The sequence below is a fragment of the Uloborus diversus genome, chromosome 3 (genome assembly GCF_026930045.1).
Source record: "Uloborus diversus isolate 005 chromosome 3, Udiv.v.3.1, whole genome shotgun sequence".
Classification (NCBI taxonomy): domain Eukaryota; kingdom Metazoa; phylum Arthropoda; class Arachnida; order Araneae; family Uloboridae; genus Uloborus; species Uloborus diversus.
In genome coordinates, this window is record NC_072733.1 from 191601340 (window position 1) to 191628532 (window position 27193).

Consider the following 27193-nt stretch of genomic DNA (forward strand, 5'->3'; position numbering starts at 1 on the left):
TTTTGCTACTTTACACAACCAAAGTTTCTATGTGATATTGTAGAGTTAACATAAAAAAGTTATTGCTACATCTTTTTTTTTTTGGGGGGGGGGTTGCTCTGGTGGCAGTGTACCTTTCTCACGCAACATCTTCAACTTGGTCGAGTATTGGAGTGGGGGAGAAATGCATTTAAAGAGCAAGGGGGAGAAAGACATTCTTCGTTTAATTAAAGCATCAAATCCTTTTCTCACTGCACATTAAACATGTTACTTAACACGTTTGTCTATTAAACTCCCTCATTTTATAAACCCTCAAAAAGATGACATTTCACTACATGTGGCTACACATTGTTTTGTGATCGAATCAACGTGTGATACAAGCGAATACATTTTGTCAAGAGTAAATCTTTTTTATTTCCGCTTCTTTATCTTCGCGGCACGAGAAAAGTGACAAGCTCAAACCAAAATGGGCCACATCCAGCACGTGAAAATCAAGGAAGTCGAAATGCTGTCGAGACATAGGTTCTAGAATGGACACAGAAGACACAATTTTGCTCCCCACCTGCTCTTTCCGTCTAACGGTAATTAATGGGGGCACCGAGCTTGAAAGAGATACGCCTAACTGACTTAGGGAAAAACGTCGCATACCTAATAATACCCCCACTCACACACTGAAAACGGGATTCTTCCAAAAAGGAAGAGTCATCGAAATGGCGAAATCAAATTGGGTTTTCCGCCTGCCACAATCCGGAACGAGGTATTACAATACGTTTAGATGGATGCTCATATATTTCACGTCTTCCCTGATTTATGATTCGCCAAGAAGTGATAATTGGAAGTGAGGGAAAAGGCCAAGACATTTCACAGAAATAAGAAGCAACAGTTGCTGTACGAAAAATTTGTCTACCGTCACTTTCGACTTCACTGTACATTTTTTTTCTTTATTATTTAAAAAAATGTTTAGCTGAAATGAAGCTTATCAATATTCACCCATTTTTTAAATTTTACAGGAGCGACAAAAACAAGTCACGCTCTGCCCTCTTTCCGAATTATTTTTCTTCATTCATTTGTAAAAGTTCGTTGTACTCCTTCTCTTCATTGTTGCTTTTTTTATTTAATTAACAATATTGTCTGATTATCTACTGATAAAAAGTTAGGATTGATCTGGTTTTGGAGAAAATTGGCCATAAAAAAAATACATTTTAAACTTTTTATTCAAATCCCGCTAAAATTCATGTAGTTTCTCAATATTAAGCCATGTACTTGCCACCACGATCAAATTTGTGAATTGATTAAGCACTTTCTTATAATAATCTCGTTAATGTTACCCGCATGTTTTTGTAGTGAGCCCATGGTAAAAGCATGGATTGGGTTAGTTTAAAAGAAAAACGGGTTTTTGCCAGTGCTTTTCGATCTGATTAAAAGGAAAATGTAACAAATCGGTTACCGGTGTGATAGTGTACAAAAATATCAAATTATGAAAAAAAAAACACTTCTGAAAATTCTTGGATTGAGCTGGTTTTGATACTAAACAAGTCGAATAAAAGTGATCAAATTATCAAACACTCTAGTACCATACAGTAATTTAGGATGTTACAGGTATGAAAAATGAGGATGGTAAGTGCAATAACTTATTCCCCCGTTCAACGACAGCAATCGAACACACACCTTTTCCGTAATGCGCGTGTGTAGGTTGACAATAAGAGAAGTGAAAATAAATAATACGTGTGACCCTGAAACCTGCTTAGAACGATTCATGAGCAACTTTGACAAAGATCATCGATAACGAATAAGGAGGGAAGAAAGAAACATAACAGAAACACATTTATTTTAGGTTTCGGAAAAATGCTGGAAATTGCACAAATTGTTCATCGTTTACATTAAATGAGCCATCGAAAGCAAAAGTGTTGTGATTCAATAAAATAAGATTTTGAGTAAGTAAAAGGTTTAGTACAGATGCTGAACAAAATTGTGATCACATTTATTTCCCACTACGCAAGAAGCCAAGGACCAAGACTTACACTACTTTCACCTGAATTAGAATGAGGTTAAAACAAATTTTTAATTTTGTAAATACATATTATAAAAAAATTAATCTTCACCATCTCACTCTCAACGGTTCAAATGCATCTCATCCAATTCTAAAGACTGTTCACAGAGAACATTTCATTCAACTTAAAGAGAGATTGCTATCGGCTAAAAAATATTGAAGGAATTTCATTCAAGTCCGACAATTTATTAATAGAAAGGTGGTGCGTCAATAAGTTTTATCCGCTGTTTGGATGAGGCGCATATCAGCAAAAAAAAAAAAAAAAAAAAACATTTTATGGAACATATGTAATGCTTCCTTTTTAGGCTCAAAAGCATTCCAAAACTTTCTAAGCGTTCTTAAATCGCTTGCTTTCTACCAAGGGGATGACGTCTAGTGCAGTAATATAGCTTCATACTCAAAAGACTATTACCTTCACACACACTTACACGGGTTGAAACACGGTAAAAATGTAGTAAAACGTTTCATAGCTTAGACAGAGCTTGAAGGAAAATATAAAAATATATCGTTGAATGTACAAATGAAAGCAAAAGTTGAACACGGGTATTCCAGCGTTTAAGGATGCTCTTTTTCAATCTAAAAGATATTAGATTTCAATATCCAATTACATTATTGAAATTGGAAATCAACTACTGTAATAAACTCTAATACGCAGTTACTCAAAATAGCTACTGTAATAGAAGACATTTTACCTAAAATCTCACACCTTTTGGGCTGACAAATTAGTGCTTTGTTACAACAAAACACGTGTGTGCGAATTTTATTCCTATTTGTGCATTTAACTGAACTTTCATTTATTGAAATATACAATAGTTATCCATCTGATAACCAACTTATAAATATAAAATAAACAATAGAGCAACGCCACAAAATTATTTAACATCCATCGGTATGAAATGAGTAAAACAGCCCCTTGCGCTACTGTTTGAAAAAATAGCGAATGTCTTTCACACTGCATGGGATTCAGTTAAGACGTAAGGAATAGATAAAGAAAATTTGGTGCTGCTATTCCAGTCATCAACCTAAAACCGCTTATTGCTTGATTGTGACATGACAGTTCGTCACGCCGGAAAATTTTGAATTTCAATGAAACTAGAATTTTTTTTTCAGTCAAAAAGGTTTTCTGTCCCTTTGGTTAACAAAATTGATACAATAACAACCAATGATCGCTACTAAATTTTCTAGCCAAGAGATAGGCTCATGAGGTCACGTGGCAATGAAAACAGTGACAAGTCTTTTACGGAGCTTTTCTCATTAATTCAAGCAGAAATATTCCTTCTACTGGTATATTTCCTTATAAGATTAATTTTTCTATTTCCATACTTGGAGAAAGTTCACTTACTTTTGATAAATCGCACAAGGTTGAAAAAAATAATGAGAAAAAAAAACATTTCCATTACTCACGTGTTGGCGATCTTTCTCGTGGCTTCTTCCGCAGTGAGAGCGATGCGGGAGTAATTCTTTGCCATGACTTTCACCCTAGTAGTAGCAGATGCATACCATTCAGGCGTACCTGGTTTCAATACCGCACCTGGAAAAAGAAGATAATTCTTTCATTTTATACCACTCTAATATCTTCTATATATCTCTCGGAATAACGCAAATCAGTTCAATTATCATTCACTTCCAACAACTGGGTATTCACATTGATACAACACTGACTGATGCTAAGTGGCTTAGCAGAAATCAGACGTGAGTTTATTCCACCCTACCGACTGACAGAAATTTTGTTTACTCTGCAAACGTTGCACTTAAATTCTCAGAAAATATGGGTGGTAACATGTTGATGTTGAATCATATTTAACACACCACAAAGGAAATTAAATGTCATAAAAGTACAATGTAACAGAGTTGAATAAAATCCAACATTAGAAAATCTCTCACTTTCTATAATTATTTAATACTTTCGAATATTTTTGTTTAGCAACTTCTGTTTGCAATCTCCTTAACCGTTTCCCCGCCAATGTTCCAAAAATGGAACATCATATTTAAGTGAAAATTTTCCCAAGAAATAACGTTAAAATAAACAAGTTTTTTTTAACACAGTTTAGTCTCATTTCAAAGTATTTTTTGATTTCCTACTTGATTGTTTATATGTTTTCAATTATTTATTGCGATTTTTCAAAGATGAGTGTTTTTTTAGCTTTTTGCAACTTTTTCTTATAAAATTTACCAAAAATTGGTTTTTTCAGAAAATGTGATGATATTTATTATAGTTGTGAAAAATACTTCAATGTATGATTTTAAAATGCTTGTAGAAATGTACAATGATATTTCCGAAAGGTGTACCCCGTCAAAATAGCATGTTCCAATTTTGGAACATTGGCGCTTTTAGGGAGTCAAATTTCCAAGAAGTAAATCGTTCGACTTCCAAGGGGAAATTTCATTTTTCGTAATATATGTTTCTTTTTTCTTCTCATTTTGAATGTACTCTGACGTAGATGTTGGCAAAACCAAGTAAGTTTATATTTTGAAAGGATATGACAAGCAAAGAAAATAATAACAGTCTTCTGTTTGACGGACTATATGGCTCCGAATCCACACCTGCTCGGACAGCTGCATTGTCACGTAATAATAAAAAATAATATTAGTGAGAGTTTTATTCTTCATATTTTAAATGCAGTTCAATAATTCGCTAGCTTTGTTTTCGGGCGAAACGAAATTCTGTTTGACGTATACAACTGTTCATAAATGTTAAAAAATGTCTACAAGATTTCTTACTGTAGAACAAGCTGTGGCTTATTTAGAGACATTGTCAGATTCGGATTTGTCAGATGTAGATATATGCCAATTACCCCCTGATGAACTAGGCAATATCACTGAGGAAGAATAGATGTTGACAGAGATGAAATCCTACAATTTTTTGGTTTGTTGCTATTGAGTGGGTACCATTCTGTTTCTTCTGAAGATATGTATTGGAGCAGTGCAGAAGATACATCTGTGCCAATTGTACTAACAGTTATGCCTCAAAATCGTTTTCGAAAAATAAAAAACAACTTTCATTTGATGGACAACCATGAATTAAAACAAAATGACAAACTAAGAAAAGTTTTCCTTATTTACAAAGAATTGTGTAAAACCCCTCAACAATTTGGTGTATTTCATGAAAAATTAAGCATAGATGAATCTATGGTTCCCTACTACGGTCGGCATTCATGTAAAATGTTTATTAGATGAAAACCAATAAGATTCGGCTTCAAAATTTGGATGCTGTGCTCTTCAAGTGGATACCCATATTCCATGGAGATTTATTCAGGCAAAAAAGAAGGATCCCCTGATCTGCAATTAGGATACAGAGTTATAAATGATCTATTATCAGTTTTGACTGACACGTCTAAGCATGAAGTATACTTTGATAACTTTTTTACATCATATGACTTAATTTCTCAGCTATCAAAAAAAAAAGTGTACGAGCAACAGGAACAATTCGTGAAAACCGAACTGGCCATTGTCCACGGAAATCCAAAAAAAGCCCTTTCTAAAGAAGATCGCGGAAATTTTGACTATCGATCTGATGGATCAGTGTACATGTGCAGCTGGAAAGATAATGCAGTGGTTACAGTAGCATCTAATTGTTATACACATGAGACACTTGCATCTGTAAAATGTTACTCAAATGCGCAGAAATGCAAGATAGATGTGCCACAACCTCATCTTATCAAGAGATACAATGAAGGAATGGGGGGTGTGGACGTCTTGGATAAACTTTTAGGGAGCTACAGACCTCATTTGAGGAGTAAAAAATGGTGGTGGAATCTTTTTAGTAATGCGCTGAATATTTCAGTTGTAGCTAGTTGGTTACTTCATTGTGATTTACACGAAGTCAAGATGAAGCATTTAGAGTTCCGAAGAGAAATAACAACTCACCTCCTAAGAAGAAAAGTACGAGTGGAAAGTCCTCCAGGGCCTCGTTGTCATTTACATAAACGGTCAAGAATGTCTGACGGACATTATATTGTATCTGCATCCCAAGGACGTTGCGCGGTGTGCAAAAAAAATACGAATAAGAAATGTTTCCATTGCGACAAACGACTTCACCAGCAACGCTTCCTTTCATATGATGGGCATTAGATATTTCAGTATTGGATTTTCTGAATTCTGATATGTACACAAATGCAATTTAAAATATTATTTTTTCCGCAATAAAGTATGCTAAGATAAAAACCGCATTCAAAACCTCTTAGTTTAAAAAAATTCTCTGAAAAAAAAAAAACTTCATGCAAAACGCCAATGTTCCAAAAATGGAACACACTGAAAATCATAGTAAAAAAATTTTTTCTGGAAATTTTATTTTATTTCTGTATTTACTAGACATAAATAGACATAATTTCAAAAAATTACTCAAATTTGATCATCCGTCAATAGTTCGGCGGTTAAACGGTTAAAAAACGCAGTTAAAAGCAGAAACAGGAATTGTTAAGCACAGTTTGTGTTGAACAAGAATTGTTAAGCAGTTTTTGCAACAAACGCAGTTAACAGCCGAAACAGGAATTGTTAAGCACCGTTTTACCTTCATGTTTGGGCCTCCTAAAAATTCTGAGGGGAAGCTCAAGTTTTCCAAGCCTTTTGGGTGTTCAGGGCCTGCCTAACCTTGTACAAAACCGTCTGTCTATACTGTTGAAGCTTGTGTGCGTCGATCTGTGTGTGTGCGCCTGTAACCCTATCTCATTCGGACTTGCAATGTCTACCAGGTCAATACTAGTACTACCGTTGGATACAGGACATCCAGGAAAGTTATTCCACTCTGTCTCACCCCAGAGGCCGAATATCTAGCCTATAGATGTCGAGTAATGATCCATTGTCACTCGCTACAGGCGGAATTGAGCTACCTCAAGTGGCGAACGAGGGTAGGTGAGCGAAGCGAGTAGGGGAGGGGCAGTTCCTTTTTTATTTTAAATTATGTTCAGATGACTTACGCCACTCTCGTCCTAATCACGAGATACAAAAAACGGCAATTTTTTTCACAAAGAGAGAAACGCATCGTGCATTTTATGACTGCTGCTTGATATGAAGTCTATGGAACATGACGAGTTCAAACGAGTTTAGTTTTCGAATTCCGTGAGATACAAAACACTCAATGAAACTGAAATGGAATCTACAAAAGTGTGCAGTTGTGGAAAATGTATAAAATATATTTTTTTTTACTCACAGTAAAAGCTTTTGGAGAACAAACAAATAAAACTGAGTTGAAAAATTACCGAGAAGCAAATTATTTGCTTTCGAAATAAATGATTATATCAGTAAAAATATTATAAAATTATTTTGATTTCGCTAAAAAGTGGACTTACTTTTAAACCTTGACTGATAAGGTGGGATGTCTCACACCCCAGGAAAGATTGAACTCTGCTATTAAAAGTTTTGTAATGTTTACATACACTACTGCTCATGAATTTCGATACACTTGCAAAAATTCATGTTTGTACAAGTTTCTCGAGACATAAAAGATCAATTGTTTTGTAACTTTTGTCACATAAAAAGCATGCTCCAGCTGTCATTTTCCATTAAAAATTATACCAACCATGCATTTAGGGGACGAGCGACAAATTGAAGAAAACAAAAAGACTTTTCAATTATACTTCCTCGTTAATACATGGAATAAGCTGTAAATTTCAGAAATTAGTTTACTACTACGTACAGTAATTTAATAGATTTTCGTGAAAGTATTCTTTATACTCACGAAGATATAAGCATTTCTTTCAAAAACATCAACTTTATTCGCATGTGTTTGTCTTATATCAGGCAGAGTTCACCATCCTGGTTTACCAAACTTTCGAAAAACTTGATAGCATATAAGAGAATCATTATACTAAAATTTAAAATAAAAATTTTGAATATTTGATGAAATATGAATATTTAAAGCAGTTAATTTCTCACTGCTTATGCGCGAAAGGTAGCAATTAATAACTTTCAAAAAAATATTTAACCAAATGAATTTGACAACCATTAAGACACTGATGCATGACACAAGTAGTTTTTGACGTCCAGTTTAAACCAGATGGGGCATCTGGGTCGTCTTTTGATGAGAAACTGCACATGGAATTTAGTTTTGCCGGAGGAATTCAAAGCCAAACGAGTACCCGAATATCTTTAAAATGCCGCATATTCATACGACATTGACGCTGATGATTTTCTCCATTTCGAAAATCCACCTTCTGACCACCTCAGGTGTTTTAAAGATATGCAATTGGAATTTTTTCATTAAGTAGCCCAATTCATTTGGTTACAAATAGGGATTGCAATATCAGACCAAAAATTTAATACCGATATTCAGTATTTTCAAAACATTATACCGGAATGCCGGTATTAATGCTGGTATTAGAAATTCCTCCAAAAATGGTCTAAAGCTCATTGTTTTGTTGCCACATTTCATAATTTTGTGCACAAACTTCATTGTTTATGAAAACGTATTGTGAACAAATATAAAATAAAGGAACAAATGTCATAATAAAAAATCAATAATAGTACGAAACATAATGCATCTATTGAATTATCTCAAGGTCTAGAACTCATGTTAGTGCACAACTTTCCTGCTGTTGAAAATGCTCTTTTTGAATTCACTCAGGTTGGTGGTACTGTTAACCATGCGCGATACACCTCCTATAATTGCCACAATGATCTCCATCTTCAAATAATTTTGTCTCTTGCGTGTTATTTTTCGATAAATCCTTTTGTGTGTGTGTTTCTTTTGTATTGTTTGTATTATTATTATTATTTTGAATTTATAGGTAAATAAAATATAAATAGGTAAATAAAATATAAATTTATAGGTCTACGAAAATTTATCTTCGAAAGACGATAATTTTAAAATATTAACATCATCTTCAACGATTTTCTCTTGACCATGATAGGTTTGTGTTTGCATTTATTAGCTTTTAATTTGAAATTTACGATGAACTGAGCAAAATTTTATATTGTTAGTTTCTTTAATTCGTTTTCATTGTCTTTGAAAATTTCTTTACAACTATAATTGTGCAAATATCTGAAATTATGTTCCAGTTGATAACGCCTACTTACCTGTATAAAATTTTTTAAAGCACTATATAATTTCTTTTCGTATCTTGCCAATTATAAAGCGAAATAGCGGGACAGGACAACAAACCAGTGATAAGCAATTACCATTTGTCATACTAACACGAAACTTTTTTTTTAATTCAGTACAGTTGAGACACATACATTTTTTTCAAAAAATCATAAAGTATTTCTGCAGTAGAGTGTTGGAATAAATTATTAATGGGACAAATACATGCAAAATTACACTTGAAATTAACTTTCACATAAGGGAAAGTGAGTGGTCAGGAAAACGGAAAAAATAAAAACATGGTGCACATAAGCGCACGAAAATGTTATTCATCCCACCATCTAGAAATCAAAATCTCATTTTTAAATTTTTCCGACAGTTTTATTTGATTATATTCTATTAGTTCGTATTTCTGAAGCCAAATTTTAAAAAGATTGATTTTGGTTCTGTATCATGGGAAAAAATGTACATCGTAAACAAAAGCAGCTATTTAGTACTTTAAATTAAAAACTCTTTAATTAAAACTATTATTTTCATCTTATACCGAAAATCCCGGTATTTTACCTCAGCAAATACCGGTATTCGAAATTTCAAAATTGCTCGAAATACCGGTATTCGTTATACCGGCATTGCAATCACTAGTTACAAAATATTAAAAGTTATAAATTGCTATCTTTCGCCCATGCGCAGCAAATTATTAACTGCTTTTATTGTTCATATTCCATCACATTTTCAAAACTTTTATTTCAAATTTCAGTATAATGACTCTCTCGGTTGCTATAAAGTTTTCTGAAAGTTTGGTAAGCCAGGACGGGAAACTCAGTGTGTTATGAACTAAAAACCTGGGAACAAAAGTGATATTTTTGAAAGACTTCTATCTTAGTGAATATACATGATACTTTCGCAAAATTATCGCGAAATGATAATTGTACATGGTAAGCAAACTAATTTCTGAAATTTATAGCTTATTCTATGCTTTTTACGATGAAGGAAAACCCAAAAAAGGTTCTTGTTTCTTCAATTGGTTGCTGGTTCCCCAAAAGCATGGGTGACACAATTTTTATTGCAAAATGACAACTAGAGCATGAATTTTATATGATAGAACTTACAGAGCAATTGGTCTCTTATTTCTCAAGAAATTTGTAACAATGTGAATTTTTGCAAATGTATTGAAATTAATGAGCGATACTATGTATGACTTTATACGAGGCAGTGAGAAGCAAAAGAAAGTAAGTGCCAAAAATAAAAATTCGGAGACAATCAGAACAAATGGTTGGCAAGCCTCTCCTCTGTTTTAGGACAAGAGATGGTGTTAGTAGCTCTGCTGGGTGGGTACTGTAACAGAACACGACGTCATAAAAAGTAACTATCAATTTAACGTACAAATTAATGTTATGACACCTCCAAAAAGATTAGTTTTTCATTATATTTGGACGAATTCTTAGCAAAAACGAAAGAAAATTAGTCTACCAATACTTCGGGTAAAATAAAAATAAAATATTTCAATGACTTTAGGGTGGAATACGAATGGAAAGTATCAGTTTCAATTGCAACAAATTAAAACTTCGCAAAGCATGAAAATTCAGTGCATTGATTTTTTGTTTTGTTTTTTTTATTTTAAGAAAACACTTTTCTTGACATTTCGTCGCCTTAGAGGAACAGTAATTATCTTAGTGTTATTTCTGGGATTAGATATCTTACTGTTGCTCTGAGGCGACGAGAAATGATTTTCTTTGTGATGTCAAATGCAAGGCAACATTTTTTTAAATGTAATTTTTTGTGAGACAAAAGAAAAGCCCGATACGTATATCCAAATTAGCGGTATAACAAGGCGCTATGTAACGAGGAGTTTCTGTAAAATAAATATTTTAAAAGTTATTTCTTCTCTATTAAATTGCGTGTCATCAAATATCAATTGCTTGTCAACCGTAATTTATAACGGTTTCAAAAATATTTTTCTGTGGACTAAGAAGGAAAATTTGAAGTGCTGCAGCTACAAATGATTAGGAGTTAAACTTTGATTTAATACTTTGCTGAAATGCAACAAATTTATTAGTTATTTTATATCTTTTACGTAAAAATAAAGTTACGACACAACTTGAAAAAAAAAATCCTGTTTCCGGGAAAATATTGTTTTTTATTATGTCCCTACATTTTCAATGTTTTTGCATTGTCCATTCTCTCAGTCATTTTGAAAATGAAATAAACAATGACATTGAATCTGGTACTATTTTTAGAAATGATAAGAAGTATAACTTCCGTGCTTAATTAGCCCCTTTGAATTCCATTGTCAAGAAACAAGGTGAGTTGAATTCTTTTTCCGACAGCTAATTTGAACTTTTTAATGTCCACCATGTTACATTTGTATCAATGATAGAAAAAGTTTTGCAGACATAATAACAGCTTTATAATTTTTATTTTATTCTCTTGCTTGATCTATAATAGTGACTTTTTATGATTAGAAAGATTTTCTAAAGTATTAATTCTCCACTCTGTTACACAAAATGGTCAAAAATTTTACTTCCTTTGTAAATTACTTTTGTAGAAACCATTTACACTTTATTATACATAAATAAATGGATAATCAATAAAAAAGATCAATTGGCGGAAATTAATTAAATTGATGAACAAAATTCAGCAGTGAGCATGATTTGTACAATAGTGAAATCAATATTTTCATAAAAAGTACCCAATACCTAATTTTGTCCCTTAGTGAATGAATGTTCATTTAACAAATTTTGCGTTCGACGAGCTCAACCGGTGACCGGTGACTAACCGTTGCGTTTTAAGATCTACCGCTTGACCGCAATTTAAGCTGTGGATTGGTTGATTGAAGCATGTGACATTTTTGATCAATAAGTAGTTCTTTACCTGAGTGTTTTTCGTCTGACGTCACAGCTGTCATGTGATCAACCTACCGGTTGCTACCGGTTGAGGTCGTCGAACGCAAGCAAAATATATTTACTCACTAGTTATGTAATGTAATGCAGGACTGATCTAGAAGAAAAATGAATACTGTAATTAGCGAATAATTATTGTTAAATTATAAGCATTCATTCACCAATGAGTTCGATGCATGAAACTGCTTACCGTACATTGATCTATCGATTCTTGATGCTGGAGAAAAACATTGTTCTTCCTCTCTCTTCCTTTCTTTTTTCCATAAAACCGAGCAAATAACGCAAAAGCAAATAACGAGTTAAATTTTTTTAAATATTTCTTAAAGGAAATTAATGAATGTCTGTTATTGGAGACAAAAGATAAAAACGCACAATTTGTTCTTCACATCGTTAAGAAAAATGAATTGCAGAGTTTATTTAGGATTGTATTTACTTAGGAAGTGTTTATTTAGGGTTAAACTTAGTAAGAAAAGATCACGTCTAGAAAAACTTACGTCTGTGTTTGAAGAATATAGGGTAGACCATAGCTAGTTGACTATAGGGGCACATTGGACCACTCGCAATGCTTTTAAAACATCCATTGTGTATTGCTGTCGGTTTAGCCAAGAGTGTGCCATTACAACTTTTAAATAATTACCATTGAAAAAGTAGCGACCATCAAAGAACTAGCTAGAATTTTCCCTAAGGTGAATAAATATTATCTCCCACAAATTGTCGCACTTTTATTTATTAATAAATTGAAATTTCCATTTTTATAAATAATATTTGGAAAGATTTTCTAGAAATAAATGAATTTGTCTGCTTATTGAAATCGTTTGAAAATAATCTTACAATCAAAAAAATAATGGCGATACCGGAATTGTTGCCCCATTTTGCATGGGGCAAGTTGGCCCGTTCGGGTATTACCGGGAGAATTATATTTGAATGCATCGCAATGATGAAAATGATGCCGAGGAAGACAGTTAATTCAATATCTGACTTAACATTGTTTGATTTTTGTAACTTTAGTATTTTTAGTTTCTTTATTCACATGGTTTCGCATTTATAACATGGCACAATAAATTAGTCGTGTATAATGGATAATTTTGTTTAGGATATGATATTTTTTCATCTGTACGAAATGAATCAAGATTGAGAAATACGAAATGATTTGAGAAATACGAAATGAATCAATTGTACGAAATGATCAAGTAATATATTACTTGATCAAGGTCTGGAACATTTCTTCAACTTTTAACATTATCAAAATTATAAATGTATGACGCAGGTCAGCTTACCTCGCAATCGTGGCCAGTTGTTCCAAGAGACTAGGTGTTAATCTTTGCCTCTTAAATCATACTTGTGATTAGAATTTTCCAATTTTACAATAAAAATTTGATTTTGCTGGTATGCTGATAGTTTTAGCTTATTTTTTCCCGAAACGTTAATTTCTATTATAAAAATTTATTAAAAAAATCGGAAGAAAAAGTGAGCTTGCTGTCCTCTGTCTAACTAGTACAAATCACGAAAAGAGGATGATCAGCTAAAAGGGTCATGAAGTTAAATATCATAAAATATTACAGACATTGCTAAACGAGAAAGAGATACATTCTCATAAACAAGAAACTCAGAATTTACAAAAGCTCTCAACTCAACCTCATCACAATACACTTTTTTACTATCCTTACTTCAACAAAGACATAAGATAAAAATGCGGAAGAGGACTTTTACAGCTTGGACGATAATATTCTGGAGAGTTGAAAGGTTAATTGAGAGTTAAACTAGGTTCTTGAAGAAAAGATCGAGTTCTTGTCGTACTGTCAGTTCGCAAATCGCTCATCATTGCACTCCGGTGTGTAATCGAAAAGAAAGCAAAATTACGTAGGCCGACTGACTTCTAGGTCAAGATATACTCTTATTTAATAGCCATTAAAAGAACGGTGAACTCAGAACTCAGTTTAAAATGAAATACACAAGACCAGAGGTGGCGAGTGGGGCTTATAAGTGCGGGGGCCAATTTTTTTTAGGAAATCGAAGACTATTTTAGGCTATCTTGAGTGACTAGGGGGAAGGGGAGGGGGGCTTCTGATTTCTCTTATGTTTTGGAATTGTAGTTTTAAAAACACCGTTTTAGTAGAGTTTTGTCAACGTTTGGGGAACGGTGAAAAGTTTGGACCGTCTTTGGTAATGTAAGGATAAAGAGGTTTGTTCCCGGTTCCCAAAACTTTAAACTAATGTCTTAAAGACGCAAATTAAAGCCATCTTTCGCAAACTTAGAGCAAGGGTTCTCTCGAGAAATTTTGCAAAGTTTGAAACGTTTTTAAACGGCTTTTAAAACACTATTTCAGACTTATCTTTTTTTGACTTAAGGAGGAACGAAAGAGTTCGAAGGTTCTCCCCTTCTCAATGGTTCCCCCAGTATTTTTTTAGATCTCCCGTTTTTTTTTTTTTTCTAAATTGGAGTTTTAAAAACGAAGTTTTACGTTATCTAGGGGGGTTTCTCTTCCTGAACTATTTTACTCTAACTGTAGTCTTTATAACGGAAATTTAGGTCATTTTTGAATTTAAAGAAATGAGAGAGTGTGCACGGGGATTTTTTCCGGAAAATTTTCAAATTTGAAGTTTTAAAGCCGAAAGTTTAAACAATATTTGGGAACGCTAATTTTCGGGTAATCTCACACAGAATGTTTTGAAATCAAAATATCAACATCTTCTTCAATCTTTGATGATCAAAAAAGTGCGGGGGCAGTCGCCCCCCACAACTTGCACCCCAAGGGGCCCCCCCTTGCACCCCTTGCACCCCAGGAATCGCCGCCTGGGGCGGCGATTCCTGGGGTGCAAGGGTAACTTGGGGTAACTCCTGGGTGCAAGGGGTACTGAAAGTAGAGAAAAGCCGAGATTTACATATAAGCTAAATAAAAGCCCCAAAAAATGCATGATTCGTTCCTTGAAAAATGTAAAAAGCACTTCATAAAATAAATTTCTTTTCCAACCTTGCTTTAAATCTTGAATTATAAAATTTCTAATAAATGCGAATTGACGGGGTTTACCAAATTGTGCTAAATTTAACTCTTTTAAACATCTTGTATTAAAAATGCAAAAAATCATGTTCTCGCGCTTCTGAAGCATACTGCTTGAGATACAGTTTTGAGACCCATATGTTTTATATCTTGCTATTTATAAAATCTAGAATTCATTATTTTGGAAGTTCTTCTGTTATGGCTTGTTTTATCTTACGTCTACTGTATTCTGCTAATTTGTTTAGCACGAGCAAAAAATATTACTCCAACTAGATTCGTATTCTTATTCTGAATTTCTTCTAATTGAAAAAATAAATGTTGTTATGAGAAGCTATGTTACTCTTAAGCTATGTTTTTTTTAACTTGAAACATTTGCTTCTTACAACGTTAGAGCAATTCCGTAAAACTACACAATCAAGTAAGAAAATGGTAGAGAGTGGAAAGTACAAATGAAGTACTAACAAAAACGATAGAAAAAATCATTCACAGACATAACTCAACTGCAACTATAAATTTAACCAGGCCCAGTTTCTTCACTATCACATACATCATGCATTGCTGACAACATATTTGAATAACGATATAAATGCTTCGTTCGTAACTTTGGATGCTTTTCTGAAAAAAAATTATGAACGAAACATGGTTACATTGGATTTTACGTTTTGTTTTTGCGCCAACTTCAAAAATTATGTTTAAAAGCATTATCGATGATGTTTAAAGAATAAAATTATTTTTCACTTTTTAGAGCAATTTTGAAGTCGGTTCTATTTTTTTTCAAAAATTTTTTATTTCATTCTTTTTAGTGTAAATGTAGGTATTTCAGAAATAGTAAGAAGTTATCATCACGAAACTTCAACTTATTTTTTTCATAAAAATGCACCATACTAAAAAAAAAAAAAAACTATGAACAAGCGTTAAACTTTAAGCGATTGGCACTAAAAACTTATCTTTCTTCCTCTCTGGAATTCATGTGTAGTTAATTTAATTATAACTATTTCAGTATTACGTTTTTCCTAACTAATTTTCATTTCACAGCATCTAAGTTGCTTATTATGCAATCATGTATCTTCTTACTTAGCCCTGATCATCTGTTACTGGCATAGACGATAACCGTAAAAATACTACTTTTTGAGGCAAACCTAATGGTAGCATTGTGAAGGCTAAGCAGATCCTAATCACTGCGTCACCTCGCTTCCAGGTTAGGTTTACCCCACTATGGAGCAATAACACTGAAGAAGGGAAGATTTCGATAATTCACATAGGGTTACTATAAATCAGCAGGGTTACGAAAATAAAATTATTTACGCCAAAAATGAGACGACAGCGCCAGATTCCCGATTATCGAAATATCCCCCTGAAGAAACTTGATGCTTGCTTCAGAGAAGCCTTCATTCAAAATTATCATTACAATTACTATTAATGTTACTGTCGCATGGCACCAAACTTTCATAACAATGGGTTTTAAATTTAATCATTTAATAAGGAAATTGCATGAAATTTATTGTTTTTTGCCCATAACTTTTTTTCTAAAGAACAAATATGGTCAAACAAAGTAATGGGACCTAAGTTGAGCTATCCCCTATCCATTAAAAAAAGAATCATCAAAATCGGTTCACTAGGTGAGACGCTGTGAGTGGACAAACAAACAAAAAAAAAAAAAAAGAAAAACATACATGCGGTATGAACTGATAACCGCCTCCTTTTTGAAGTCGGTTAAAAATCATTTTCATTGTTCTAGAGGACTTGAAAGTAATAAAATAGGTTTTTGAAACTCCATGAAAAGTGCTTCAGTTTTATTTCTTATCAAGTGTATGAACCAGTAATTGTCCGAATAGCCTGAATGTTGCTCTCTCGTTTCCTCTTTTGTAAAATCTGTACAACATTTCTTCCAAAGGATCTTATGTATTTTTTACTATTGATTATTTTATATTTACTTTAGTATCATATTTTTCGGTTGTTTTAGGAGATAATCAAAAACTAACAACACCGAAAGCCGATGTTAGCAAATGAGGATGTGTTATCATTCCCTTCTCCCACTCTTCTTTTCTGTCGATTAAAGTCAACGATTTGTCTCAATTTGAATAAAAATGTTTAACTTTGAAAAAAAAAAAAATGTTTGCCTATTTTTTCCCGATATTCTTTATGTAGTCCCGATTACCCCTTACAGGATTTCAAAATACAGAAGTTTATATCTAATTTTCAAAATTTTCAACGGGGGAGAAACCCCAGGACCCCCTGAAATTGGCGTTAAATGGTGTCACTGTATCATTCTCTTGGTACTTCATACCACTTCAAAGTCAAATGAAAAAATAAAAAGACAGCAAGAGCATTTTTAAAAAAAACGAAAAATCCATGAGGAGGGCAGTAGCGTGCCCCTCAGAGGGGGGCAAAGTGTCATATGCGCCCCCAAAATTTGTTTTCAAAATTCAAAATCTCCAGGATACTTTTTTAATTATACTTGCAGTCCGGAGAATATGACCAAAAAAATGATTGATAATATACATACAAGTATGCACTAAAAATACCTAAAATATGCGCTGAAAACTGAAAGAATATGCTATGCAAATACTTTTTTACTGAAAGTAGAGAAAAGTTGTTATCGCTATAACAACTTTTATAATCGTTACTACTGTTTATAATCGTACTAATATAATCGTTATTATCGTGGCGTTTCTATTTTTGCACTGTTATAAAGGTGATAAATACATACATTACATAAATAATTCACACAGAAAATGGTATGCACATCAGTTACTTTTACTGCAACAAATCACGTGCCTTTTAATCTTGTTGTTGTTCCTTTTGTCACTTGGAAACCTGAGCCGCTAAGGGGTTTGAACTGCTGAAAATTGAACGGAAAATTGTTCAAATCAAAACGAAATTTTCTATATATGTTCTTCATCAAGAGCATTTTCCAGTTTGAAGCAAATTTGCCTCAAGCACGAGATTTATATTTGCCATAATTTTCCCCGTATGCACTACTGTCAAGTTTTTTTAACTGTTCAAAATTGAACGAAAAATTGTTGAACACAAAGTGAAATATGGGAATGAGGTGTCCTTGCCGAGATCTTTTGAAAAAAAAAGTTCATTTAAATCGGATTATTCAATAAAAAGTTATTAGGGGGTTCAAGTAGGGACTAACAGACCGACAGACATTTTCCCTATTTCAAAACCCTACTTTCCGATTTTTAATTTTTCGATAGTTTTTTGATTATTTTATTATATATATATTTGTTTTTACGATATTTTTAAGAGGTATTAAGTTTTCTTTAATGCTTTCTTCTTTTTTTTTTCTCTCAACTTTTACTGGGAAAGTAGGCTAAAAAGCGTTGTGGAGTGCTGAATACTGTCTATTTAATAACAAATTTTCCTTTTCCAGTCTCTGTTTCTAACCTTGTAAAATCGATTCTTTGACTCATTACGTATAATTTTCAATTCAAAAATCTCATAAATTCCGATTTTTGGCTAATATTTACGGACTTGGAGTACCGGAAGAAATAAATTCACATGTGTAGTAGCAGGTTCAAAACATAACTTTTTCACCTTGCGCCGATTATTGTTCGCGCCACTCTACTGTATACGTTTGTGACCATTACATGTGGATTTAGCGCACTTTATACAACGTGTGGTAGCAAAATCACGTTTTGGTATCCATCCCAAGTTTTCTCCAAACGCAACGTATTTCGGTCTACATACCCCACCCGATTTGAAGCAAATTATATGGGTCCTCATCATCATCATCACACAGTACATCGTCTCATTAGTCTTCTTTTGAGTTGGTGACATATACTCATTAGTATAATTAGTGCCATTACCCTACATTGCTATGTTGGATTTTAGTACATTATAATTGGCAGGAAAAAACACTACAAAAATAAATAAAAGCATTAATGCACAGATAAATGTACATTATTAAAAAATGTAATGAGTAAATGGACATTTGAAAACGATAATGTATAATTACATTCAAGTAAGATATTGCTGAATTTTATAATTAAACAATTGAGAAAAAAAAAGTAAAGTCTCAAAAACAGTTCACTTTCGACAATGATTACTTCCTTACTAGGCACTAACAGTGGTGTTTGTTGTATGGAGGTACCGATCGTAGGTTCTCAATGCAGTTTCAGTATGATGACATTTGAATAAGCGGGACTGCCAGCTGAGGGCATTACCCAACTTTCCGCTATTCCTTTTAAAATAGTTTTTAAAAGCAAACGCATAATAAACCCTAATAATAGATTATGTTCCAAGGATTTACTACGTGATACAAATACATTCAAATTTCATGTTCATTCATGTAATAAATATTTACAAAAAAGCTCATCTACAGTGCATTGAACTTATAACAACGTGCATTAGGTTCGACCTAGCGGTTAAAATCTTTTAAGATGACCCTGAATAGTTGGACAGTTTAATGGAATCACTAGAAAAAAAAAAAAAAACGCGTATGTCTGCCTTCTGTCAACAGGCTCTGATACCGACGCCAAGTTCTAATTTTTGTGCTTTGATCACTGGCACAATTTCAACTATTTACACATGGCATCTTTATTACTAAACAAGTTTTAATTTTAAATTAATTTCATCATCGTCGTTTCTCAATCTTCTCTGTGTTGAGAGTCCCTAAAAAGTCGAAAACCAATAAAAACATTCTAAAATGGTTTGTTGTTTGGGAAGGGTTAGTGTGAGACTCGCTGTGCAGTCATTTTCTCGTAGTAAACTCTGAGTCATCCTTTGATTTATAGGTGAGCGAAGAGCTGCAAAACCTTTAAATAAACAGGGTTGCTCACCTGGGGGGGGGGGGGGGGTCATGGGCGCAGACTGCGCCATTGAAATTTGGGGAGGGAGGGTGTTTTGAGGGGTATTTTTCTCAATTTTAGGGGGTTGCTTTGGGGGACATCTCGGTACTTGGGGGGGGGGGGGTGAGACGCCCTTTCTGTTAGGGGGGCACCCCTAAAATAACTCATATAATTAATGTATGTGCAGTTACAAAATATCTGTTATCCATGAAAGTTTTAAGCAGTTATAAGGACATCTGGCTCTGTTTCATGTTTTTATTACTCATTTCACGAAAATATTTTAATAGCTAAATGATAGGGCTTTAGAAAGTCCCGAAAAACATTCATCAGAAATCGGCATTTTCTCACAAAAATGTTAAATTTTCAGTCAATCATCGGGGACAATAGGTACTGAAAGATCAGTTTAATACTGCAAATCTTTCTAGAAGGTGCAACTGCATAATATTTCAGAACACAGCTGTTTTGGTTCATTGAGTTTTCCGAAAATAACAATAAATATTATTTTCAACAAAATCTCAAATTTTCATCGAGCTGTAGGAAGTAAAAAATATCTGTTTGAGCTAAAATTTTAGATTTTTCTAAGTGACATGGGTACAGAACTCGTCAGCACCCAGATGTTCCGACCCTTTGATTTTCGTTTCTAACTACTGTACAAGCATATTCTTAATTCCCATCTGAGTTGCGAAACAGTGTATTAAAAAGAACTAAGACAAGTATAGTAAAAACTAACTTTACACTAATTGCAGAAAACAATTCTAGTTCTATCTATAGCCTAGCCCTTATAGGGTAAAAAAAAAATGTTGCTTTGTTAACAACTTTGCCATATTGTTCAGCAAAACTGAGCGAATATTATCACACGCGCTGTGAATATCGCGTTGAATCACTTTTAACAGGAACTCAACTAGTATCGCATTGATGTACACTGCTCAAAACAATTAGGGGAGCACATGGTTTTAACAAAATTACGCAAAGATGCATACTAATAAATAACATAAAATGTATGTACATATAAACATCCATAATTTTAAGCCTACCAGGAAACGGAAAAAGAAAACTTTATATGCCAATCAGTGTTCATGACGTCAAAAACCAGAAAAAGGAGATAAGAGCAGAAATCGAGATGTTGCAGAAACGTCCGTTTTATTGCCGTAACTGTGAAATTCGATTGCACAGTATTTTTTCTTGAGACAAGGTTACTTGAGAATGTCTTAACAGAGTGATTTACCGGAATCCATGACATGACATCTTATAGGCAGACGCAAACATAACGTAGTGTCGCGGACGCTGTTTGAGTCTCCAGAAGTGTTGTTGCAAGGCTTTGGAATCAATTCCAAGAGACAGGAAATGTTAGACGTCGACCAGGGCAAGGTCGGCCACATGCCACTGAAGCAACTGATAACCAGTATATACTGTTAATAGCCCGTCGAAACAGAACAGAGAATGCTACGCAGCTGCAAAGACAGTTACTTTTGGCAACAGGACGAAGGATGTCCAGCCAAACAGTACGTAATCGGCTTCATGAGGGAGAGCTCTATGCACGTAGGCCAATGGTCCTCATTCCGTTGACCCCACGCCACCGTGCTGCCCGAAGATGATGGGATATTGAACATCGAGATTGGGAGCAACATGATTGGAGCCAAGTGTTGTTTACAGATGAGTCCCAAATCAGCCTGGAGTGTGACATCCGACGCTTTCTGGTATGGAGGGACAGGGGCACTCGAAATAACCTCGCATTCATTCGTGAAAAGTCACAATACAGATGAGTTGGTTGGATGGTATGGGGTGGAATCAGCATGGGCGGACGTACGGACCTGCATAGCATTCGGAATGGCACTTTGACTGGCCGAAGGTATGCATACGAGATACTGCGACCTCATGTCATCCCTTACTCTGGAACCATTGGAGATTCCGTTGTTTTCCAGAATGATATTGCCCGACCGCATAGAGCTCGTCTGGTAGAGAACATGCTTGAAGCTGAAACAATACAGCGTATGGAATGACCAACGTGCTCTCCTGACCTGAATCTAGTCGAGCATGTTTGGGACATGCTCGGACGACGCATTGCTGCGCGATCAAGGCCGCCTGTTACTGTTCGAGACTTGGAAATTGCACTTCTTGGGGAGTGGAACAGTATTCCCCAAAGTCAGATAGATAACCTCATCGCATCCATGGCAAACAGGTGTGCAGCAGTCTTAGGTGTTCGAGGAGCCCACACGCCTTATTAAAACTTATGCATCATGTCTAAACAGTGTCTTTTTTCATCATTTACATGTAACCAAATTGTTGCCCTAAATCATCTTTTTACGTTTTTTCCATACTTTCAAAGCATTAAAACTTAATTCCAATTTTTTTACGTCTTTTTTTCTGTAGTGCGCATTGATACGCGTGTACTATCCATTGTATGCCAATACATAGCCGTCTCGCCCGGTTTTCTTCACGTTTTTGCTTGCTCCCCTAATTGTTTTGAGCAGTGTATATTCTGTCTGACCAAGGATTCAAACTGCATAAAAGTCAACTCGTTGATGTGTTTAGTGCCAGGTTCATTTTGCTTTATTTGTCTTAAATTCGTTTTCTGCAGATTTTTGCCCGGGAGAAGTTATGAACACCCCTCTACAAGATGACACCCTACGACAAAAATTCTAACTTCTGCTAAATAAATTTCTACTTACCACTTCTATAAATACTAGGTTCCATGCTTTCCATCCTTAACCGAATGGTATCGGCTGCTTGACTGATAAATTTCTTCAAGTCATCGGGTGGAATGCGGGGCATTAGTACCTTTGGACCTTCTGGAATGGGGTCTATTTCTTTCGCTGGTTTTAAGTGCTGTGTAAAGCGGCCTAGTTGTCGTTTGTGCAGTCTCAAGCCACGTGTCACTCGGGACACGATACGTTGAGTTTTCCTGCCGATAATCGGCACTTCCACCATTTCTGTTGACGAAAGAAGTACTTGAAGCCATAGCTCCAGCAAAAGGATGATCAAGATCAGACGAAGCCTAAAACCAAGAAAATATTTTAATTGGGGAAAAGAGGAGGAGAATGACGGACACTTAAGCTAAAACCTAAAATTCTCTTTAAATTTAAGCAAAAAATTAATACTTTTCAAACGAAGCGTAACTTTAAAGCATATAGAAATGGACACACGCAATATTATTTTTCTTTCTAATTGAGCAGCGTAAGCGGCGATTAATCCTTTTGCAGACCTTCTGCGTTCTCCGATATGGCACCCAGTCTTTAATGAGCCTCTATTAAGTCACAGATCTCAGTGGCACACATAAGTTTTACACAGTTTCCTACCAGATGGTAGGCACCTGGGCTCTCACGATGCGAAATTACCTCTTGGAATTAAATTTTGCGGAGAGTACCTGAGCAAAATATACACTCAAAATAGAAAAAAAATTCATTTTTTGAAAGAAAACTACAAATTTTGGGCCTCTTGCTGAACACCCAAATAATTTTCAATTTAGATAAATATTTTTCTGGTACATGTGTGGCTACAGGAGTCAACGTTTTATCAAAATGAGATTTAGAACTTCAGATTTGTTTTTTTCCATTCGGCATATTACACAGTGCTGTTTCACATTTTCGGGCGCAAGTCGCCACGGGTTGCCGTTGTTCAAATTATATGAAACTTTTTTTACAATTGTTTTGACTTAAAAAGGAAAAATATAACAGGGTGTGCGACTTGTAAAATTGACTTATGTTTTTTTCTTCTTTTTTTTTGGGGGGGGGGGGGGCACCCTAAATCCTTATGATGCCGCAAAGTTATGCTACATGGATCCTGATTCAGTCCGCGTCTCAAAAATTCACTGACCAGTCACTTAAAGCGTATGCCTGTAAAAGTACGTATCTCCAGAAAATAAAATAATAAAAAAATCACATACCTGTCACTGCAGAAAGAAATGAGTTACAATAACTTTTCCTGTTCTTAAAAGACATTTAGGGAACCATTTTGAAACTCTCAGGCTATTGGTCTACCTAAGTATTGCAATGGGAAAAAAATGTGGAAAAACGCAAACGCGAAAAATTGGAATTGGAAATAACTACTTTTGCAGCTACACGCTTCACTTGCAATTTGGGCTCAGAACTTACGACAAAAGACACACGAGGCCAGCGCCTAGCCACAAAGCAATTTAATTACGATGAGGGTGCTGGATTCGATGGTGATAGTCATTTTTTTCCGCAAAACGCATTAATGCTTTTTTAAAGATATAAGAAATGAAAACAATGGCCCAGTTTATAATTGTCATTAAAACATAGGACAGACTAAAAATATTTTTTAATCCGGTAGCAAACGAAAATCTAAATGAAAAATCGTTATTGTTGTGTGAGTCTTGGTTTGGACCCAAATATGAATGCACCTTACCTGTTGCGATTCAGAAAGCAGAAAATGATCTCAAAATCATTCAACCGCAAAATACAATGGTTGCTCAACCGCTCAAATCTTATTTCGTTAGACAATATGAAATTTGTTTTAAGAGGATAATCTACTACATATCAAGAACGATGAAAACTTAATCCACATAAATGATTTATTCTTTTTAACGAAACTATTATTTTGTCCGTGATTAACTATGTTTTGAAATTTACCTCCCAATAATTATATTTTCTTCAAAAAGTTTCAGTAACTAGATTCAAACTTAATCGTTTCAAATTGTTTCAATTATAAAGGGTGTCCCAAAATTAATGCAAGATTTGAATTTGCCGCCATTTTTGCAATAAATGGTTGGCAACCCTGAAAAAAGAACAATTTGACAGCTGAGAGTTTAGGGTAATCAAAAATGGAGCGTTATACGATACAATAACGCGCTTTCATTATTGAACAATTGTTTCAAAAATAATGAAAGTTGAGGCAGGTCAAGCAGTTACTGTTATTGGCGCTCGGTATCGCAACACGGTAATACACGGGTGGTTGTGGGCAGGTTGACATAGACCTTTGAATTCAAATAACCCCATAAGAAGAAATTTAATAATGTTAAATCACACGATCTAGGGTGCCAATTCTGATCACCGAAATGAGAGAGTACGCGACTAGGAAATGCCTTATGCAGTAATTGAAATGTTTCACTCTCTCTCTAGCTGTATGGTACAATAACACCCCATTTTAACTAACCCTAAACTCTCAACTGTCAAATTGTTCTTTTTTCATGGCTGCCAACAATTTATGGAAAAAATGGTGGCAAATTCAAATCTTGCGTTAATTTTGGGACACCCTTTATCATTGTAATTATTTTTTTTTTTTTTAATGTCATTGAAATCGCTTGTGACTTTGGCCCGGCACAATGCATGGACATTTTTCTATTAAATTTTAACATATATAAACATTTATTTTCGCGTTTGCTTCTTGTATTGAGCTCAAATTGATACTAATTGTATATCATCTAACAGAACTCAGGATAATCTATATATTTATTTTCTTTTAAATATTTATCGACCTACATAGTTTCATTAGGCTGAAAAACAAGTAAAACATTGCCAATCAAGGAATTTTGAAGCGGTCCGTGTAGGGTTACTATTAGTTAAACGCTGCGTTTCATAAAAAAGAAATAAAGAAAAAAAAACTGGGAAAAGAATATCTTCCCTAAATTCAGTGCGCTCATCTTAAAACAGCAAATTTTTGTGCTTTGCCCATTACCTCGCAATTTACTCCAATACTGATGGTTTTCATTTTAGAAATAAGGCTGTTCTTCACTTCAATTCTTTTTTTCAGTACCACACGTTCTATTTTCAATGTCTATTTCCAAGAAATAATGCATCTTAATCGTATACTGAGATAATTAACAGAAACGTGAATAATACGAAAACTGTTCGTCAAGTGTAAATACATGTCTGAATTCCGGTGTTTTAACTGTTTTTGCATTTTATGAAAAAATTGAAATTTTTCTTTGAGAAAGAGAGTTTTCGTAGTTAAATGCTCATTTAAATATTCTTTTGTTGCTTATATTGTATTTTGTGATATAAAATGAAATTACGATTTTAGGTGTGACTATTATACTAAAGACAGAATACCAAATCGTTAGTAGCCACAAAAATTTAAGCTTCAATTATTTTATTACTTATTTATTTAGAATAACTTTTGATATCTATTTTTATCCTTAAAAAAAAAAAAAAAATTGCGGACGAAAAACAAAAATGGCTGTGTCGAAATCTTATCGACATCAATAAGGATGAAGGAATTATATAAGGATTTATTTTCCACGATTAGAACACTTGTGATCGTAATGTTTCAATTGCATAAATGGAATGTATAAATTAAGCATAATTTTTTAGTAATACCACTCACAGACGTGCTTACTCCAATAAACCATAAATGGTGAGGTAGAGAGTCTTATATCCCAGCAAAATTTAAATCCTAAAATATATGCATTTACTTTTCTACATCGTGCTGTGGAGTTCACATACCATTTTTCAAGCCCAATAGAAAGTAACTGAGCATAACAGAACACATTAATTTGAATGCAGTCGCTTAGTTGGCTGTTTGAGGGGAACCTACCCACCTCACTAAAAGAGCTATAATTTTTCCAGTTGTAGTTTTAAGTCATATAAAGAAATGCAATTATTGTTATTTTATATTTGAAAAAATAATTTCCTTTAGTTAATCTGGGATTTCGTTTTTAAATAGTTATACAAATTAGAAATGTCAAGTTTTGTATTTGCATACAAAGTTTTATAATATTTTATATAAGGTTGTATATGCATAAACACTTAGATACTGTTTCAGTTGTATTTCTATAAATAAATAGCATAAAAATCAGAGAAGGTTTTCTTGTTTCCAGTTGCTAGGTTTTGTCGAGTGCGCAAGAAATGAAAGGTTGGGGTTATATACTGGTGCGCCCCGATGAGAGGTCACTGAAAATCGCAGTGATCTCCCACACATTTCCTAATACTGCAAATTTGGAGAATATTACATAACTTCAATTTAAAAAAAAAACATAATGGTACTATGCTCATATTTTAACATCCGGTAAAATTCGGAGTTTCATTCAGCAAATGGAAACTTTCCCACCTCCTAAAAAATTAATTTCAAGGCGCCCATAGTTACATACATCCCACTTCACCCGCTAAAAGGTTTCAAAAAAAAAAAAAAATCACTTCACCAGCCAACGGTTAATATGTATTTTCTTTTTTCTATAATCGGCAGTCCCATTGCATTTTATTACTGCTATATTTCCCAGAATCAAAGCATTAATACCCTTTTGGCCCAGTTCATAATATATAGTGATGACTACCGGCAAAAAATAATGACCTCAGAACGGCAATTCCATCTGAAAAATGCGTAGGCGACAAATGTTGTTCGAACCACGAGGTGAGTGATCTTTGCACCGAAATCTACGACCAGTTCAAATATTTTTCAGCGTAAATGTTTTATGAGGTTGAATACTAATTCTCCAAAAGCGGAACTTTTTTTCACGCTTTAGTTACGTATTTATTTATGTATTCAATTTAACGAAA

General features: G+C 34.1%; 1 protein-coding gene across 1 annotated transcript in view; it reads right to left on the reverse strand.

Moving 5' to 3' along the window:
• Nucleotides 1–27193, reverse strand: part of LOC129219104 (uncharacterized) — an 89744-nt gene that overhangs the window by 48270 nt on the left and 14281 nt on the right. The window contains exons 2-3 of the mRNA XM_054853423.1: nucleotides 22412–22737; nucleotides 3434–3560 (exon numbers count right to left, since the gene is read on the reverse strand). Of these exons, the coding sequence (XP_054709398.1) occupies nucleotides 3434–3560; nucleotides 22412–22737 (453 nt within the window). The remainder of the gene's footprint in view (nucleotides 1–3433; nucleotides 3561–22411; nucleotides 22738–27193) is intronic.